The sequence below is a fragment of the Bison bison genome, unplaced genomic scaffold (genome assembly GCF_000754665.1).
Source record: "Bison bison bison isolate TAMUID 2011002044 unplaced genomic scaffold, Bison_UMD1.0 scf7180017862692, whole genome shotgun sequence".
In the NCBI taxonomy this organism is placed as follows: domain Eukaryota; kingdom Metazoa; phylum Chordata; class Mammalia; order Artiodactyla; family Bovidae; genus Bison; species Bison bison.
The window spans coordinates 274,100-292,001 of NW_011493264.1; the positions used below are offsets into that span (position 1 = coordinate 274,100).

Genomic DNA, 17,902 nt, shown 5'->3' on the forward strand with positions numbered 1-17,902 from the left:
GGGGGAGCTGCTCTGGCCCAGCCATGGGGCAGGACCAGTGCGGGGCCTGGAGGACAGGCCTGGGCCACGGAGGTCCCCCTGCAGCCTGGAGTTCCTGGACTGGCCTGGGGGGTGCTGGCCAGGCCCTCACTCAGGCGGCCCCTCCTCGCACTCCAGGCACTGGCAGCCCCAGCCCCTGCGACGCCTGTGCCCTGGGTGTGTGACAGCCATGTGGCTGCAGCGCGGACCCCTGCCCTCGGCACAGCTGCCCTTGCCCCGTGTCTACTTAGTTCCTGGTGAGACCAGCTGTGCTAGCTGTGCCCCCGTCCCCTCCAAGAGGGCGAAACAGGGAGGAGGGCGTGGCGGAGACCGAGCCATTGAGAAGGAAAAGGCTTTTTTTGCTTTTGCACACGTGCTGGAGTGTTTCAGACGAATGGTACTGTGTGGAATTCACCGTGAGATGCTTCAGCCACGAGAAGGGAGGGATGTGGGGCCCGTGCTGTCGGACGCGGGGCGAGGGCTGAGGGTCAGTGTGTGTGTGAAGTTCCACTGTGAACAAAGGAATTAATGAAGGTGTGTTATTACTGAGAATCACTCACATCCACTAACCATGCTTAGGCTCACAGCCACCCTCATGCCCTGGGAATGCCCCCTGTCCACTAGGAAATGGGGATCTTACATGCTCAGCTCCTAAACATGACCCGTGTCTTTAGCTTATTCCTAACTACCAAAGACTCCTAAGTGTTTTGGTGGTGGTTCAGCTGCTAAGCTGTGTCCGACTCTTGCGATCCCATGGACTGTAGCCCACCAGCTCCTCTGTCCATGGGATTTTCCAGGCAAGAATACTAGAGTGAGTTGCCATTTCCGTTTCCAGGGGATCTTTCAGACCCAGGAATTGAACCCAGGTCTCCTGCATCGCAGGAGGATTCCTGCATTGCAGGCGGATTCTTTACTGACTGAGCCATGACTGAAGCATATTGTCAAAACTGCAGGAAAAAATGAGAGAATGTCACCCCTTTCAGTCTTTAGGGAAGACTGCAAGCCATCCATCACCAGCAGATGAAAGAAACGCAGTCTACGCAAGCGATGACACTGACAATGCTCACCCATAAAAATAAAGGCCTTTTATTTGGTATCTCTATGCCGTTACAGGAGACGTGGCCACACCGAGACCCACGGTGACCCACCTGTGGCCACACCCACACCTTCCCCAGGCAGGCAGCTGCACCCGGGGTCACGGGGTCACCTTCTTGTATGTGACGTGCAGATGTTGAGTCAAGGGCTGCGTAGTGGTTGCCATGGAGACTGTCTGTTCAAGTTTGCCTTCGGAATTCAGCCTGAATTTTCGGGTAATCTGGGCAGAAGAAAATAAACACTTTGGTTTTTATCGTCCAAAGATTCCCACAAGGGTGGCGGGGCCAGCCCAGGCCACGTGCTCCTGCAGCGGCCGCAGCACCCACCTCGGCGGTCAGGGGCCCGCGAGCCGGGCAGTGGCCCTGCCAGGGGGCAACAGACCCTCGGCTGGCAGCCCCGACGGGCGTCCTGACCCCCAGCCTGCGCCCTCTGCTGCCCCGGGAGACTGGAGGCGAGCACCACACTGTCTGCTGTCTGGCCACAGGCTGACCGGAGGATGTCCTTTCAACCCCTCCTGCCTTCTCTCCACGGCTGGCGCGGACGCCGGAGGTGGGAACCCGCTCCACCAGCGCCAGACCGCCAGCAAGAACACAGACCGCGGCAACCGAGCCCCGGAAGGGAACCCATTTGCCGCCAAGGTCTGTTAACACTGGGCTTCCCAGGGGGCGCTAGTGGTGAAGACCTGCCTGCCGAAGCAGGAGGCAGAAAACACCATTAACAAAGGCAGAGCACCTCCAGCTGTTGTTACCTGGTGCCGAGTGGGGCTGGGGGCCCCCAAGCATCAGAACAGGAGCGCTGGCCAGGCCAGGCAGCTGCTTTTCACTCACCAGCCCTCCGCAGAGAAAAGAGTAAAGCCAGATTTCAGAGAGTCCATTTAAAGGCCTCAGAGAACCAGCTGGGCTGCAAGGCCATGGTCTCAGGCAGAAGGGCGTGCGGGGAGACAGCCCGCAGCAGCTGCCCTCGAGGCCTGCGTGGAGGCCGCCTGGAGCCCGGGCAGTAGGCAGGGGCACCCTAGTCCCAGGGCTGCACAGCACAGGTTGGGACCCCCACAGGGCTGCACCTCGGAGTCAGAGTTACCCAGAAACACACGGGCAGGTCCAGTTTCCACAGCTCTGTCTCTAGGGAGCAGGAGCTGCCCTTCCTGGCCCAACAGCGAGAAGCAGGGGTCTGCCGGCTGCAGGAGGTAACATCAAGCAAAGCCTCAGGTATGCACTGTTCCCATACACGAGTCTGCCATTCAGGGAAGTCACGGAAGGGATGGAACCAGGGGAGAACGGAGGGACATCCTCAAAGCCATGGAAACAACCAACCCCCTGGTGTTCTGGCTGCAAAACACCCTTCAAGGATGACAGCAAAACAGACATTTTCAGACAAAGATCCAGAGAATTCATCACCGGGAGGACCCCCATCTTCCTTACAGAAAACATTAGAGGAAGTTCTTCAGGTTTTAGAGAGAGATGCGTGGAACCCTGTGACACATGGTCAGACCCGTGTGCGGTCTCATGTTTGCGTGAGGGCAGCAGGGGCAGCGCCAGAGGCCACACGCTCAGGGGTCCAGGCCCAGCCCCCTCCAGGCCGCTGCAGACGCGGGGGCTCAGGCGTGACCCACACCTGCGGCCTCGGAATCACCCCCCTGCACCCAGTACAGCGGCCCCCGTTCCAGATCCATCAGCCCCAGGGCCCTGGACACCCACAGGCACCGTGGGACATGCCCCTGGCCCTCCCGCTGGACACCCGCTGCCACCCCAGGGCACAGGTGGACGCAGGTGGGCCCCCGTGCTGCAGGCTATTCCAGGGCAAAGGGGAGACATCTGCTCATGCCACACAGAGCCTGCCCAACGGGCTGAGGCAGCGTCTGGCTTCTCAGCAGGAGTGGGGCGCCCAGCACCCGCGGTCTTATCTCCACGCTGCTGCAACGGCTTATGGCCACGCCACGTGGACACGGCCTGCTTCACTGATGGTGACCTGAGTGTGGCCTCTCCTGTGGCCTTCAGCTGAAAGCTGTGAACACCCAGTAGCAGCCACCTCACTCCAGAGCCCATCACCGGGCAGCAGGAAGCAGGAGACAGTCCTGGGGGGCCCCCAAGCCCCGCCGAGGAGGTTGAGGGATGGCTGCCTACCCGGAAGCACGCTCGGGGCTCTGCTCACGTGGCCCGCCACCAAGCAGGTCTGCAGGGATCACCTGCTCGGCTCCTCTGGGCTTTTTGGCCCCTTGGATGAAATTTCTTGTGCTGTTTTCCTCTTCAAATGAAAGTTCTTCAGGAGAATCTACAGTTGGGGCAAGTTGTACCTGACATCTCTCACGCCCTAGTGCTGGGCTCGCCAACAGCGATGGGCCGTCACCCCACGTGTCCGCTCAGAGTGAGGATCCCTCTGGGCTACAGACTGACCTCCTTCAAACAAGGCAGGGCTGGAAGCAGCTGTCTGTGTCTACAGCCTCAAAGCGGAGCTTGTTCAGGCTCCAGGGTGCTCGGAGCCGTGCGGGCCTTCTTCTGCAGAGAAGATGGGAGCTCAACTCCACTGGCAGATGACGGGTCAGCATGCCCGGGAGCCTCAGAGGCGCAGGAAGAGTCCCCGCGACGCTGACGCACATGCCCACGTTAGCCAAGCGAGCGCGGCCTCCACGGCAGACCCGGAGATGCGACTGCGAAGGCGAGCCTGGCACCAGAACTCCCCAGCGTTTAAGGCTTTCTCAGAGTGGGCTTCCCTTCTTCCTGTTATGTCCTGTCCACACAGCCAAAGGCTTTAGCGTAGTCAATGAAGCAGAAGTAGATACTCTTCTGGAATTCCTTTGCTTTCTCTTTGATCCAGCAAATGTTGGCAATTTGAGCACTGGTTCCTCTGCCTTTTCTAAATCCAGCTTGAACATCTGGAAGTTCTTGGTTCATGTATTGTTGAAGCTTAGCTTCAAGGATTTTGAGCATTACTTTGCTAGCATGTGAAATGAGCACAGTTGTCTGGTAATTTGAATACATTTTGGCATTGCCCTTCTTAGGGACTAGAATGAAAATTGACCTTTTCCAGTCCTGTGGCCACTGCTGAGTTTTCCAAATTTGCCGGCATATTGAGTACAGCACTTTCACAGCATCATCTTTTAGGATTTGAAATAGCTCAGGTGGAATTCCATCACCTCCACTAACTTTGTTAATAGTGATGCTTCCTAAGGCCCACTTGACTTCGCATTCCAGGATGTCTGGCTCTAGATGAGTGATCACACCATTGTGGTTATCTGGGCCATGAAAATCTTTTTTGTACAGTTCTTCTCTATCTTCTTGCCTCCTCTTCATAATCTCTTCTGCTTCTGTTAGGTCCTTATCATTTCTGTCCTTTATTGTGCCCATCTTTGCATGAAATGTTCCTTTGGTATCTCTAATTTTCTTGAAGAGATCTCTGGTCTTTCCCATTCTATTGTTTTCCTCTATTTCTTTGCATTGTTCACGTAAGGCTTTCTTATCTCTCCTTGCTATCCTTTTGAAACTGCATTCAGATGGGTGTACCTTTCCCTTTCTCCTTTCCTTTTAGCTTCTCTTCTTTTCTCAGCTATTTGTAACGCAGGTCAAAAAGAATAGTTAAAACCAGACATGAAACAGTTCAAAAAGGGGTATGACAAGGCTGTATATTGTCATCGTGCTTATTTAACATCATGCAAAATGCTGGGCTGGATGAGTCACAAGCTGGAGTCAAGATTGCCAGGAGAAATAACAACCTCAGATATACAGACAATACCACCCTAATTGCAGAAAGTGAAGAGGAACTAAAGAGCGTCTTGATGAGGGTGAAAGAGGAGAGTGAAAAAGCTGGCTTAAACTTGACATTCAATGGAGAAAAAGTAGAGACAGTGACAGAGTTCATTTTCTTGGGCTTCAAAATCACTGTGGATGGTGACTGCAACCATAAAATTAAAAGACACTTACTCCTTGGAAGAATAGCTATGACAAACCCAGACAGTGCATTAAAAAGCAGAGACATAAGTTTGCCAACAGAGGTCCGTCTAGTCAAGGCTATGGTTTTCCCAGGGGTTGTATACAGAATTGAGCGTTGGACCATAAAGAAGGCTGAGCGCCAAAGAACTGAGGCTTTTGAACCGTGGTGCTGGAGAAGACTCTTGAGAGTCCCTTGGACTCCAAGGAGATCCAACCAGTCCATCCTAAAGAAAATCAACCCTGAATGTATTGGAAGGACTGATGCTGAAGCTGAAGCTCCGATTCTTTGGCCACCTGATGGGAAGAGCAGACTCACTGGAAAAGACCCTGATGCTGGGAAAGACTGAAGGCAGGAGGAGAAGGGGATGACAGAGGATGAGATGTTGGTACAATCTTGCTGACTCAGTGGACATGAGTTTGAGCACGCTCTGGGAGACAGTGCAGGATAGGGAAGACTGCCCTGCTGCAGTGCATGGGGTTGCAAAGAGCTGGATATGACTTCGTGACTGAATGACACCAGGGGCTTGTCCAGTAGGGAGAACGTGGAGGACGACAGGCCGGGAGAGAGTAGGGTGTATTTGATCTTATTCTAGGTCCTAAAGTAAACCAGGAGGCCAGCCCACAAGACACGTGAGGCGTAAGTGAGGGGCTGAGCCGTGGAGAAAGCAGCTGGCACATGCAGGGGCCAGCTGCCGGAGGACTCCCGCGAGCCTCCAGTGTTTCTCTCCCTGGTGAGCCCCAACACCTGCTCCTTCCCCCGCCCTGCCCCTCCTGTACTGAGCTGAAACTGACACGTAACGCTGTTCAGGTTCCAGTTTAAACGTGATCACTCGACATGTGTATACGGCCCAATGTTTACCACAATACAGTTAGTTAACACATCTTTCCTGGCTGTGGTGAGGCCGTTTAAGGTCCACGCTCTTAGCAAACTTCATGAATGGAATGGAGGAGTGTCATCCGCCGCACCGTGCTGTCCGCGGTACGCCCAGAGCCGACTCATCTCCCGCCTGGACGCTCACATCCACTGAGTGACGTCTGTCCACTTATCCCACCTTCTTGTCTGTTTCTGTGAGTTTCCTTTTTTAGATTTCATTTTTAAATGAAATCGTGCAGCGCCGGTCTTCACGTTTCACTTAGTACGACATCCTCAAGGTTTCTCTGTCCTGCTGCGCATGGCAGAACCTCCTTGTCCACAGCTGCGTCACACTCCTCTATGGTGCGCGGAGGACGCACCGTCCTTGTCATACACTCGCCTGCGGACGCAGAGGCGTCTCCTCATCTTGGCATCACGTGGGCTCCCGACCCGGTGAAGGTGTGCCTTGCCCCAGCAGGTTTGGTGAGCACAATCTGTTTTACAGCCTTGGAGACAGCTCGTGATTGTAACCACCCCCTCCCCCAAGGCTGACAGGACAGGTGACCCCTGCACAGGAGTGCTAAGAGGCAGTGGGAACAAACAGGAAGAAGGCCCAGAGCCAGAAAGGTGAGAAGCAGCCAGCTGGAGAGAGAAGAAACCCGGGCAACTGAGTGGCAGAGAGGAAACAGACGAACAGGAGCGGAACGGTCCTGAGAAGTCCGTGCATGTCTCACGGGAGCTGTGGAGGGAAGACAGTCACAGTGCCGCGGGAAACTGAGGCAACCGCAGCTAGAAACCCCCACGCTTGGCGAGAACACGGCACAGGTACAGTCCTGGGCTCCGACGTGCAGACAGAGGCGGGCAGCCGTCAGGCCTCCTCTCCAGTGGCTTCTGGGGGGTTAACAGGCCGACGCCCCTTCACCCTGCTTCGTATTTCCTCCTGCCCCTGTCAGGGGCCAGACGGCAAAGGCTGGCTCAGAAACAGTGGCACAAATGGGAAATCAGCCAGTGGCTGCACACAGTGGGAGGCTCAGGAGAGACCCGGGCCGACCTGAAGTTCACCCTGTGGGTACCTCGTCAGCTCAGAGACGCCAACGCTTACGAGAGGCCCAGAGAGCCAGCAAGACCAGTAACGCACCCAGCGGCCCCCGAAGAGGGGCTCTCGTCTCCAGTCCCCACACAAGCAGACCCACACGCCCAGAGTTCAGAAACAACACAGCTGCAGGGCACATGAAGAAACAGGGAGGTACGGCCCATCTGAAGGGAAAGTAACCACAGAACCCGCTCGACAAACACAAGCCAGGATCTCCAAGAACTGAAGGAAGACGTGGAGAAGCTCAAGAAAGTAGCGCGTGAACAAAATCAAAACATTGATAGAGAGACGGAAAACGAAACCAAGACAAAGTTTTGAGGATGAAGAGCACGATAACATGAAAAGTTCACCCGAGGGGCTTGGAGGTGGCTGAGCAGGCAGACGCAGCAGCAGACACGACGCCAGACAGGAGCGGCTGGAGGAGCAGAGGGAAGGCAGGCCCAGGAAGACGGGACAGGGAGCTGCTCTGCAGGAGCAGAGAGAAGGCAGGCCTAGGAAGACGGGACACGAGCGGCTGGAGGAGCAGAGGGAAGGCAGGCCGGGGAAGACGGGACATGAGCGGCCAGAGGAGCAGAGGGAAGGCAGGCCGGGGAAGACGGGACATGAGCGGCCAGAGGAGCAGAGGGAAGGCAGGCCCAGGAAGATGTGGTGGACTGATCCGCCCGTCTCGGAGGTGCTGCACCTCTGACCGAGTGAAGGCCTGTGGTGACCTCACACATTTGTTTCCCAACACATTTGCTCACTTTGATCCATGTTTTCCGTTTCGGTATTTCTCACACTTCAAATTTTTTCATTATTATGATACTTGCTGTGAAATCTGTGATCAGTGATCTCTGATGTCACGGCTATGACTTGCTGAAGGGTCAGATGGTGGCATTTTTAGCAGTAAGGTACACATATACATTTAGACACAATGTTGTCACACACGTAATAGAGTGACTATGCACACTGGGAAAGCAGAAATCCCGTGTGCCTCGCTTTACCGCAACACGGACTTTCCTGAGGCGGTCGGGGCTGGACTGCAACCTCTCCAAGCTGGGCGTATAAGTAGAAACTTGCAGAGAGCTCAGGGAACCCTACCAAGACAAGCTCTGACACACACGGACACACATTATAATCAAATTTAAGGCCCAAACCAGAGAGTCTCGAAAAAAGCAAGAGAAGAGCGACTTGTCAGAGACAGGGCATCCTCCCTCACACTGTCGGCAGGCTCTCGTCAGAAACCCTGGAGGCCAGAGGCAGTGAGCTGATACAGGCAAAGTCCTGAAAGAGGACGCTGTCCCCCGAGAACCCTGTGTTCAATACAACTGTCCTTCGAAGGGAGGAAGCAATCGGGATATCCTCAGACTACGAGCTTTGGGGCTTCTCCCCCAGCAGATGGCCCTGCAAGAAACGCCACACGTGGTCCTGCAGGCGAAATGCAAGGACAGCAGACACGACCTGGAGAGACGGACAAAGCTGTCAGTAGAGGGAAACACGCGGTGAGGTGCAAAAGCTCAGTTACCGCAGCAACTTCAGGTCAGTTACACCATGTCACATGCGACCCCCACTGTAACCACAAAGGAGATATCCACAGAATATACACGAAAGGAGAAGAGAAGGGAATCGAAACATTTCAACACAGAAAATCAACTGGACACAGAAGACAGTATGCGGGAAATGAAGGATGAAAAGGCCGTAAGGTGTATTAGAAAAACATGGCATAATGACAGAAGCTAAGTCCCTCTGTTATCAGTGGTTATTCTAAATGTAAATGGGTTAAACTCTCCAATCAAAAGACAGAGACTGGAAGAATAGATATAAGCATGCTGTCTACAGAAGGCCAGCATTATATCCAAAGACACAAAGAGGCTTAAAGTGAAATGGTGGAAAAAACATGTCACGCCAACAGTCATGAAGAGATAGCAAGAGCGACTATACCAGCGTCGGGCAAAACGGGCTACGAGAGACAAAGACGGACAGCCCGTGTCAGTAACGGGTTCAAACAGCAGGAAGGTGTGCGGAGCGCAACGTGACGGGACCACAGGAGAAACAGATGGGGCGGCAGCACGGTGCAGAACGGAGGAGCCACGGGCGGGCGGCGGCCCTGCCGACTGCGCGACGCGCGGCCCACGGCACGCGGGCACTGCTCCAGGGCAACCCTGAAACGCGGAGGCCGCTGCTCGCTCAGTCGCATCCGACTCTTGTGATGCCACGGGCTGTAGCCCGCCAGGCTCCTCTGACCGTGGGATTGTCCAGGCAAGCGTACTGGAGTGGGCAGCCGTGCCCTTCTCCAGGGGATCTTCCCGGCCCGGGACTGAAGCTGCGTCTCCTGCTTTGCAGTCAGATCCGTTACCATTTGAGCCGCCAGGGAAGCTTCAGGACACACCAAGGTGTTTAGCGAAAAATAAACACTCGATACATTTGAAATAACAGACATCATACAAAGTATCTTCTCTAATTACAATGGCATAAAATTAGAAATCAGTAAGAAGGAAAACTAGAAAAATAACAAATCTGTGGAAATTAAATAACACTCAAAAGAACCAGTGGATCAAAGAAGAAATCAAAGAAGGGAAATCAGAACATACTTGAGACGACTGAAAACAAAACCACAATATATCAATACTTCAGGGATGCAGCAGAAGCAGCGCCAACAGGAAATTTATATGTAAAGTGCTTACATTTTTAAAATGAAGAAAGATCTCCAGTCAGTAATCTCACTTTACAACTTAATAGACTAGAAAAATAAGAAGACACGAACACCCACAGCTAACAGAAGGAAGGAAATAATAAAGATAAGAGCAGAGGTAACTAGAGAACAGAATAATAACTGAGCAAAAGGTGGTTCTTCAAAAAGATCAACAAAAACGACACAGCTTTAGCTCAGTGGACAAAGAAAACCAGACGAAAGACTCAAATTGCTAAACTCAAAGATTACAGTGGGAATGCTGCTGCCAAGTTGACAGAAACTAGGGTTATAAGAGAGCAGTGTGAGCAAAGCGGGCGACCTAAAGGAAACGCACAAACTCCTAAAAACACAAAGCCTCCCAAGACTGAGTCATGAAGAAAGAGAAAAACCTTAACAGACCTGTAACTTGCACGGAGACGGAACAGCAATAAAAATCTGATAACAAAGGAGAGCCCTAGGTCTGACGGCCTCGCGGGGAAAGGTTAGTGATCTACACGTGTGGAGGACAGGCACCAGGGCATCCCTGGCGGCCCAGAGGCTAAAGCCCCCGCACTCCCAGTGCAGGGGCCTAGGCTCGGGCCCTGGTCAGCGACGCGGCCCTGCACGCTGCAAGCGAGACCTGAGACCCCCTGTGCCACAACTGAGACCTGGCACAGGCAAAACCAAATCCACCTTTCTCAACCTTTTTACAAAAACAGAGAGGAGGGACTACTTCCTAACTCATTCTAGGAGGCCAGAACTGCCCTACCATCAAAGCCAGACACAGACAACAAGCACACTACAAACCAACATCCCTCACGCACACGGAGACAAAAGTCCTCAACAAAATAAGCAAATGAAACTCAGCCGAGTAGTAAAAGCGTTACACACCACGACCAAGTGTGGTCTCTTCCTGGGATGCAAGCAAGGACGCTTCCACACGTGAAACTCGATCAACACGATATGTCACACAGAGTGAAGGAGAAAGAACACACGATCATCCCAACTGACGCAGAAAAAGCATCTGACAAAACCGAACACCCTCCTGGTAAAAGGCGGCCCGTCAAAGGCCCACAGGGAGCAAAGGCGGACGGCTTCTCCCAGACCAGGACCCGGAAGCGCGCTGGCTGCCGCCTTCTCTGCGCGGCTGCACAGCACTGCAGTCCAGCCAGAGCGGCCAGCAAGACACAAAAGGGACCCACACGGGAACGGAAGCGGCACAACTGTTTCTGCAGATGGTCGTACGTGACATCCTAAGGCTTCCTTTAGCTCGTAAGTGAATTCAGCAAATAACAGGATACAGTCAACACACAAAAATCAGCTGCATTTCTGCAGGTTAACAGTGAACAGCCCAAAAAGGAAATTAAGAAAACAATTCGTTAGTGTGCTGTGTTTTTCTTTCTGGCTTCCTTCACTCTGTACAATAGGCTCCAGTTTCATGCACCTCATTAGAACTGATTCAAATATGGAATTTAGAAAGATGCTAACAATAACCCGGTGTACGAGACAGCAAAGGAGACACTGATGTATAGAACAGTCTTATGGACTCTGTGGGAGAGGGAGAGGGTGGGAAGATTTGGGAGAATGGCATTGAAACATGTAAAATATCATGTATGAAACGAGTCGCCAGTCCAGGTTCGATGCACAATACCGGATGCTTGGGGCTGGTGCACCGGGACGACCCAGAGGGAGGGTGTGGGGAGGGAGGAGGGAGGAGGGTTCAGGATGGGGAACACGTGTATACCTGTGGCGGATTCATTTTGATATTTGGCAAAACTAATACAATTTGTAAAGTTTAAAAATAAAATAAAATAAAAAAAAAAGAAAACAATTCTATTTCCAATAGCATAAAAGAAAACACAGGGATTAACCGAGGAGGCGAGAGACGTGGAGAGACCACACTAATGCTCCAGAGGGAGATTAAAGAGGACACAGACGATGGAAACACATTCTGTGTTCATGAATTGCAGGATTTAATATCATTAATAATAAATACTACCCAAAGAGACCTACAGAGTCCACAAAATTCAAATCAAAACGCAAATGATGAGTTTGTAGAAAGATCTATCCTAAAATTCATATGTAAATTCAAGTGACTCTCAATAGACAAAAGTGATTCTGACAAAGAGGAGCACAGCTGGAGGACACACACTTCCTGATTTCAGAACTTAACCCTGGAAGGAAAGTGATCAAAACAGGGCCTTACTGGCATACAGACAGACATACAGACCAACGGGAGAGTCTCAACAGCCCAGAAATAAATCCTTGCCTATACTGGCAAATGATTTCCAATCAGGTTGCCAAGACTATACAATGGGAAAAGCACTGTCTTTTCAACAAAGGGCGCTGGAAAACTCGATGTCCCCGCGAAAGGATGAAACCACCCTTACCTAACAGCGATACAGCACCCTCAAAATAAACCACAGCCTCGAAAAGCTAAAACTGTAGAACTCTTAGACGAAACCACAGGGCAGGTTTAACGGCCTTGGATTTGGCACTGATTTCCTGGGTACCAGTTTATAGCCAATGAAGAAAAACCAAACTGTCATTCATGAAAATTAATCAGTATCATCAGGCAGATGCAGATCAAAACTCCAACAAGATGCCACCTTGCACCCATCAGGAAGGTCAATACCAAAACCCAGAAAACAGCGAACGCGGACGAGGATGTAGAGAAACTGGAACCCCTGTGCAGTGTTGACGGGAATGTAAAATGGTGCAGGCCAAGTGGGAAAGTGTAAAGCGGGTCCTCAAAACACCACAGACAGAATTAGCCACATGCCCGCACAATCCCGCTTCCAGGCACACCCCCGGAGAACTGGCGGGCAGGGTCTTGCAGAGATAACCGCACACCCTCAGGGCAGCACAGCGCCAGGCAGAGAGCCACACACACAGCGAGGGGTCCTCAGTAAACCTACACGCTTCAACGAGATACGGCTAATCTTTTAAAAATGGTGCTGGAACAACTGGAAAAAGAAATGAAAGCATCTTGACCCCTACCTCTTACAACAGAAAAACATAAATTCTCAAATCAAAACCTTAACGTAAAAGGGAACACTGTAAAAATTCTTAAAGAAAACGCCGGTGCAAGTCCGTGCCTGTGTTAGGCCACGAGAAACGCTACCTGTGAGAGGAACGCCTGGGCACAAAACTTCATCAAAAGTAGCACATTTGTTAAAGAAATGAAACGACAAGCCTTAAGTTGAGAACACAGTCTTAACACATCTACCTGATGAAGGACTTGTGTCCAGAATACACAGCAAGCTCTTACACCTCGAAGATAAGATAAACAACTCACTGGAGAAAAAGGAAAAGGATCTGAATGCTCACGTCAGGAAACAAAAAATTCAAGTGGCAAAGGAGCCCATGGACTGAATGAGCCACACTCAGCCACCAGGAAGTGTAATTAACACCACAAGGGAACGGAAGGCCACTTGGCAGCCAGCAGCCTCCGCTTGCGGCCTGGCCTGAGCGCCCGTGGTGACGAGCTACAGGGCACTCAGGATTCACCCAGGGACCGCGGAGGCCTCCGTGAAGGACGCTGTAGGGTCTACTGGAACACACGCAACAAGGTCCGAGCCCCCTGCTGGCATTCCCGTGCTGGCGTGCTCGGCCACCCGGGGGGTCTCTGGCGCCCACGACGTAACCACAGATCTGAGAGAGACGGGCAGTCCACACGCGAAAAGGAAAGCTATAAAAGCACCAGAAAACGCAAGGGAAACTTTTATCACTTAGGAGCAGAAAACACCTTCCTGAGCAAGAACCCAAACTCAGACAGTGTTAGGGAAAGACCCTGAGGGGCCACGACAGAGAGAGGCAGGTGTGCAGCCCATGCGCAGGACACAGCAAACAGTGGGCTAACGCGAGACCCACAGAGCAAACAACAGAGCGGCGTCCACGGGGCATAAAACCCCCCATAAACCAACACGAGATGAACCGTGCAGAGAAAGAGGCAACGGCTCTGAACACTGAGCGTCAGGACAAGGGCACGATTGCGTGAGAAGGCCCCCTCATTCATAAAGTATGGTCTAAAACAGAAACAAGACACTATCTTTCATTTATCCGATTAAAAAGACCGGAAATCCTGCAAACACCTTGTGTTGGCTGAGGAGCAGGAGACCAGGTCTCCAGCAACGCTGGTGGGTGTGTAACTGTTCAAGACACCCGACCGCACACAGCAGGGGCCAGGGGATCACCTCATAGTATGTGTGAGCGCGAGGACAGCGGTGCCTGGAGACGGCCCAGCCCCGGGCGAGGGGGAGGCCGGCTCCCGTCTGAGCCACGGGCCCAGCGGCTCACCTGCTCCACGTGGGGCTCCTTGGCAAAGGAGATCCTGGCGATGGAGTGGGACGCGATGCACAGCTCCTGCCCGTTCACCTCGCCTTCCTCCACCTCCACGATGCCTGCAAGGGAACACGTCAGCCCCGTGGCCCGCGCCAGCCGCCTGCCTCTGCGGCCCAGGGCTCAACGCATCTGAACGCTGCAGCCGCTGAGACAGCCATGGCCCCTCGCCTGCGAGGACCCCCAGGCATCAGGAGGGAAGACACTGCTCCTCTCACCGCTGAGGCCGGTGACCTCTGGGGTGACCCTGCACTCCCACTCTGGAGAGATCTGACAGGAGCGATGTGTGGCCAGAGGAGGGGCCCCCTGGCCGCCTGCCCACACTCTCTGGGCCGCCAACACCCGGGGCAGCGTGGCTGGCCCCGCTGCTCCACCAGCTTCAGGAGGCGAGCACTCACTTGAGCCAGTGAGCCAGGTGAGGGTGATGCAGGCAGGGTCTGACCTCACGGCCCTGGTGAACTACTTTAGGATGAACTCCCCGGGGGCAAAGCCAACTTCCACACAGGACTTTCACTCCCAGTCGAGGTCCCCCCACCGGAGGCCCACCCGCATGGGAAACATGAGGCTTGCACAGACATGAGCAGGAGCACTGAGCCAGGAACCAGCCTGCTCCTGCAGAGGGGCTCCCACAGCACCCCCTGCCGCCTCCCTACTCCAAAGGTGCCCACAGGGCCCCCGGCAGGGCGCGAGTGGAAGCAGCCTGGGGAGGCGTGTACCTGTGTTCTGGGCACTGACGAAGGCCACCTTGTTGGTGTCAGGCTCCAGGCGGATGAAGCCGCACTCCCTGTGCATGGGCTTGTGCGTGTCTGGGTGGAAGGCGTTGAACCTGGACCAGGAATCGACAGGTGGAGCCCCAGGTGCCCGGTGCCCAGCAGAGCACGTGCAGGCGTGGTACACCACCCTCTCCTCACCCAGTGGACCTGAGGCGCCACACGGAACAGACACGTAGAGGACACAGCGGAGACACGGGGGAGCACAGGGACGGCCCCCACCCACTCGGTCTCCTCTCCCGCTGCGGGGCCTGCCGGGACCCTGCTCTCCTGCAGGGCGTGCCCCACCCCGGCCCATCAGCACCTCCCAGACTCCTCAGTCTAAGCCCCCACCAACACCGCCAAGTCCATCCCTCCAACGCCACCTTCCTGCCTCTGAGCTAGGATGCTGCTCCGGGGCGCACCGGTTCATGTGAGAAATGGGGCGCAGTCCACGTCTCCTCACCCCACCTCCGCGGCAGGCCCACGGCAGGGGGGGCAGCGCCGAGCCTCGACCTGAGCACTGCTCACGACTCACAGCCCGCGGGCTCAGCAGCACCGGGTGGGAACCCAGTGCTGACAGCGTGTGACGGGCGGGGGGCCCAGCTCACACACCCTCCTGCGAGTGTAACCCCTCCCGAGAAACACATCTGCTGCCTGCACACACTATCACACTGACCGAAACACCTGTTTTCTACCCTCTCCACTTTTCTGTAATTGCAGTCACTGAGTGACCAGCGTTAAGAGGAGATTAATGAATGCCAGGCCTATGTTCCTCTAAAGGACTGTGACTCGTGGTTCTGTTTTACTTGACCCCGCATTTCCACCTTCTGGTTCATATGCAGGCTATTCTTTCTTCTCACCCTTGCAGCCGAGAATAAAATGAAAAGGTATAAGATAGTACATCCTCAGCTACCCCCACACCGTGCCCCCCACCCAGGCGCCCTGCTCTGAGCTGCCCCTGGCCCCAAGAGTGGCAGGAGGCCCGGTCAGACTCTGAGACCCATGATCCCCAAGCTCTCTGAGACCCCGGCTGGCTCAGGGCAGGACCACAGGAAAGCCAGGCCCAATCCCCAGGCCTGGGTTCTGAGACCCTGGCTGCCTCAGGGCAGGAGCACAGGAAAGCCAGGCCCAATCTCCAGTCCTGGGCGGCTGAGACCCCGGCCGGCTTGGGGCAGAACCACAGGAAAGCCAGGCCCGATCTCCAGGCCTGGGCGGCTGAGACCCCGGCCGGCTCAGGGCAGGACCACAGGAAAGCCAGGCCCAATCTCCAGGCCTAGGGCAGCTGAGACCCCGGCTGGCTCGGGGCAGGACCACAGGAAAGCCAGGCCCGATCTCCAGGCCTGGGTGGCTGGCCTGTACCGGGCGCCATGTGGGCTTCTCATCTGCGTAAGAAGCTGAGACTGTGCTCAGTGTCTCCAGCCCATCCCCGGGGACGGGCACGCATCCTGCGGGGCTGGGCGGGGAGGGCACTTACGAGAAGTTGAGCATGGGCTGGCCCACGTGCGAGATGTGTGCCTCCTCCAGGTACCGGAAGGGCTGCAGCGTTGGGAAGGTCCCGGCTCCCGGCGGCTCTGACAGCCAGGTGCCCAGCATCCAGGACAGCGGCTCTACCACGGGGCTCATCTTGGGGGGCTCTGTGGACAGAGAGGGGCGTCAGCGGCTGCTGCTGGCCGTCCTGGGCAGCTTGGCGTGGATCGTACACCATGTACCTGCAGGCCCCGGTCATCACAGCTCGACCCGCAGGGCCTGACCTCACCAGCGGCCAAGATGACCCTCAACGTTCTCTCTTGGAGGGGAGAGCAAGGCGGCAGACCCCGTTCTGCTGGACCAGCTCCGGAGCCTGCAGCTCCCAGGACGCGGAGGACGGCCAGGTGGCAGGGGAGGTCAGGGGCCCAGGGCCTCAGAGGAGGCTGGAAAGGCAGTGTCGCCAGCCCCCGGGCTGGGCAGCATGCCCCCGCACGGCAGCCCGGTGCTGCGGATGAAGGCAGGGGGAGACCGTGGGCAGCGCGACAGGGGCCCTGGGACGGGAGGGTGCACCCTGCCCACCAGGCGGGGCCCACGGCGGCAGCACCAGGCAGAGACTGCTACCCATGGGCACCAAAGGGCTCTGCCACTGAGGGTGAGGGTGACGGCTGGCCTCGAGGGAAGGGGGCAGGTAGGCAATGGGAGCGCAGATGAGGGTGGGTGCACAGACCACTCTGCCCGGCGCCCAGGCCCCACGCCCTGCCCCACTCGGCCCCACAGTCAGGATGGAGGTGCTGCTGAGCGGCTTTCCAGAAATCGGCTCGCGGGGTCCTCTGGCCTGTGGGACTCCCTGAGACAGTGGGAAGCTGGGGCTGGGCCCGCACGGGCCGCCGGGCATGGGGACAGGCGGTCTGACTCCCTGTCTGCCGGATTCCCACACCCGGTCACGCCTCAGACCGAGTGTCTTCAGGCAGACAGCACACGACAGAGGAGAGGGAAGGGGAGGGGAGGCGGGCGTCACCAAGCTCGTTATGAACCACACCTCTTCTCTGCTCAGCATGTGGCCTGTGGGATCTCAGCCCCCCATCAGGGGTTGAACCTGGGCCCCAGTGGTGGGAGCACGGAGTCCTAGCCCCCGGACCCCAGGGAGTCCCCAGGCTACACTACTGAATGGCAGCTTCTGTCGATAAGCCCCAGACGCCAGCACAAAGGAACCCGCCTCTCGGGCGTACACACCTCGGGGATGCGTGTGCTCTGGAAGCACCTCAGCTCCTATGATCACACGGCCTGCGACTGCTGCTGGAATGAGGTCTGGGAGAATGACCGGGGGAAGATCAAAGGGCTCTGGCGGTGGAGAAGCGACTCCCTCAACTGAGAACGCTGGGGACAGTGCACAGAGGGGCCGGGCTCAAGGACCGGCAGGTGGAGGACGGGCTGTGCCCCTCCGGCGGCCTGGGGGGTGCGGGGCGCACATTCCTTCCTCCTCCGGCCTGGCCTCTCTCCCAGGACTCCCTTTCCAAATCGACTGTGGAAAGTTAGAACGGGGGATGGTGACCCTGGAGCTGACTGACAACGCTCTCATGTTTACACAGCAAGAAAAACCAAAATCAGGACTTCAGTCACAACCTCTGGTGGAAGTAAAGACCAGGAGCTTCGGACTCGGCGGTCTTGGGGCCAGCAGACTCCACTGCTCTGATTCCTGGCAACACATGG

The 17,902-nt window shown here is 55.4% G+C and overlaps 1 protein-coding gene across 1 annotated transcript in view; it reads right to left on the reverse strand.

Annotated features, from left to right (window-relative positions):
* Window positions 1-1,088: 1,088 nt before the first annotated feature.
* The window catches only part of THAP4 (THAP domain containing 4), a 37,932-nt gene continuing 21,118 nt past the window's right edge, over window positions 1,089-17,902 (reverse strand). Inside the window, exons 4-7 of the mRNA XM_010832895.1 lie at window positions 16,200-16,359; window positions 14,690-14,799; window positions 13,932-14,035; window positions 1,089-1,333 (exon numbers count right to left, since the gene is read on the reverse strand). Of these exons, the coding sequence (XP_010831197.1) occupies window positions 1,214-1,333; window positions 13,932-14,035; window positions 14,690-14,799; window positions 16,200-16,359 (494 nt within the window). The 3' untranslated portion in view covers window positions 1,089-1,213. The remainder of the gene's footprint in view (window positions 1,334-13,931; window positions 14,036-14,689; window positions 14,800-16,199; window positions 16,360-17,902) is intronic.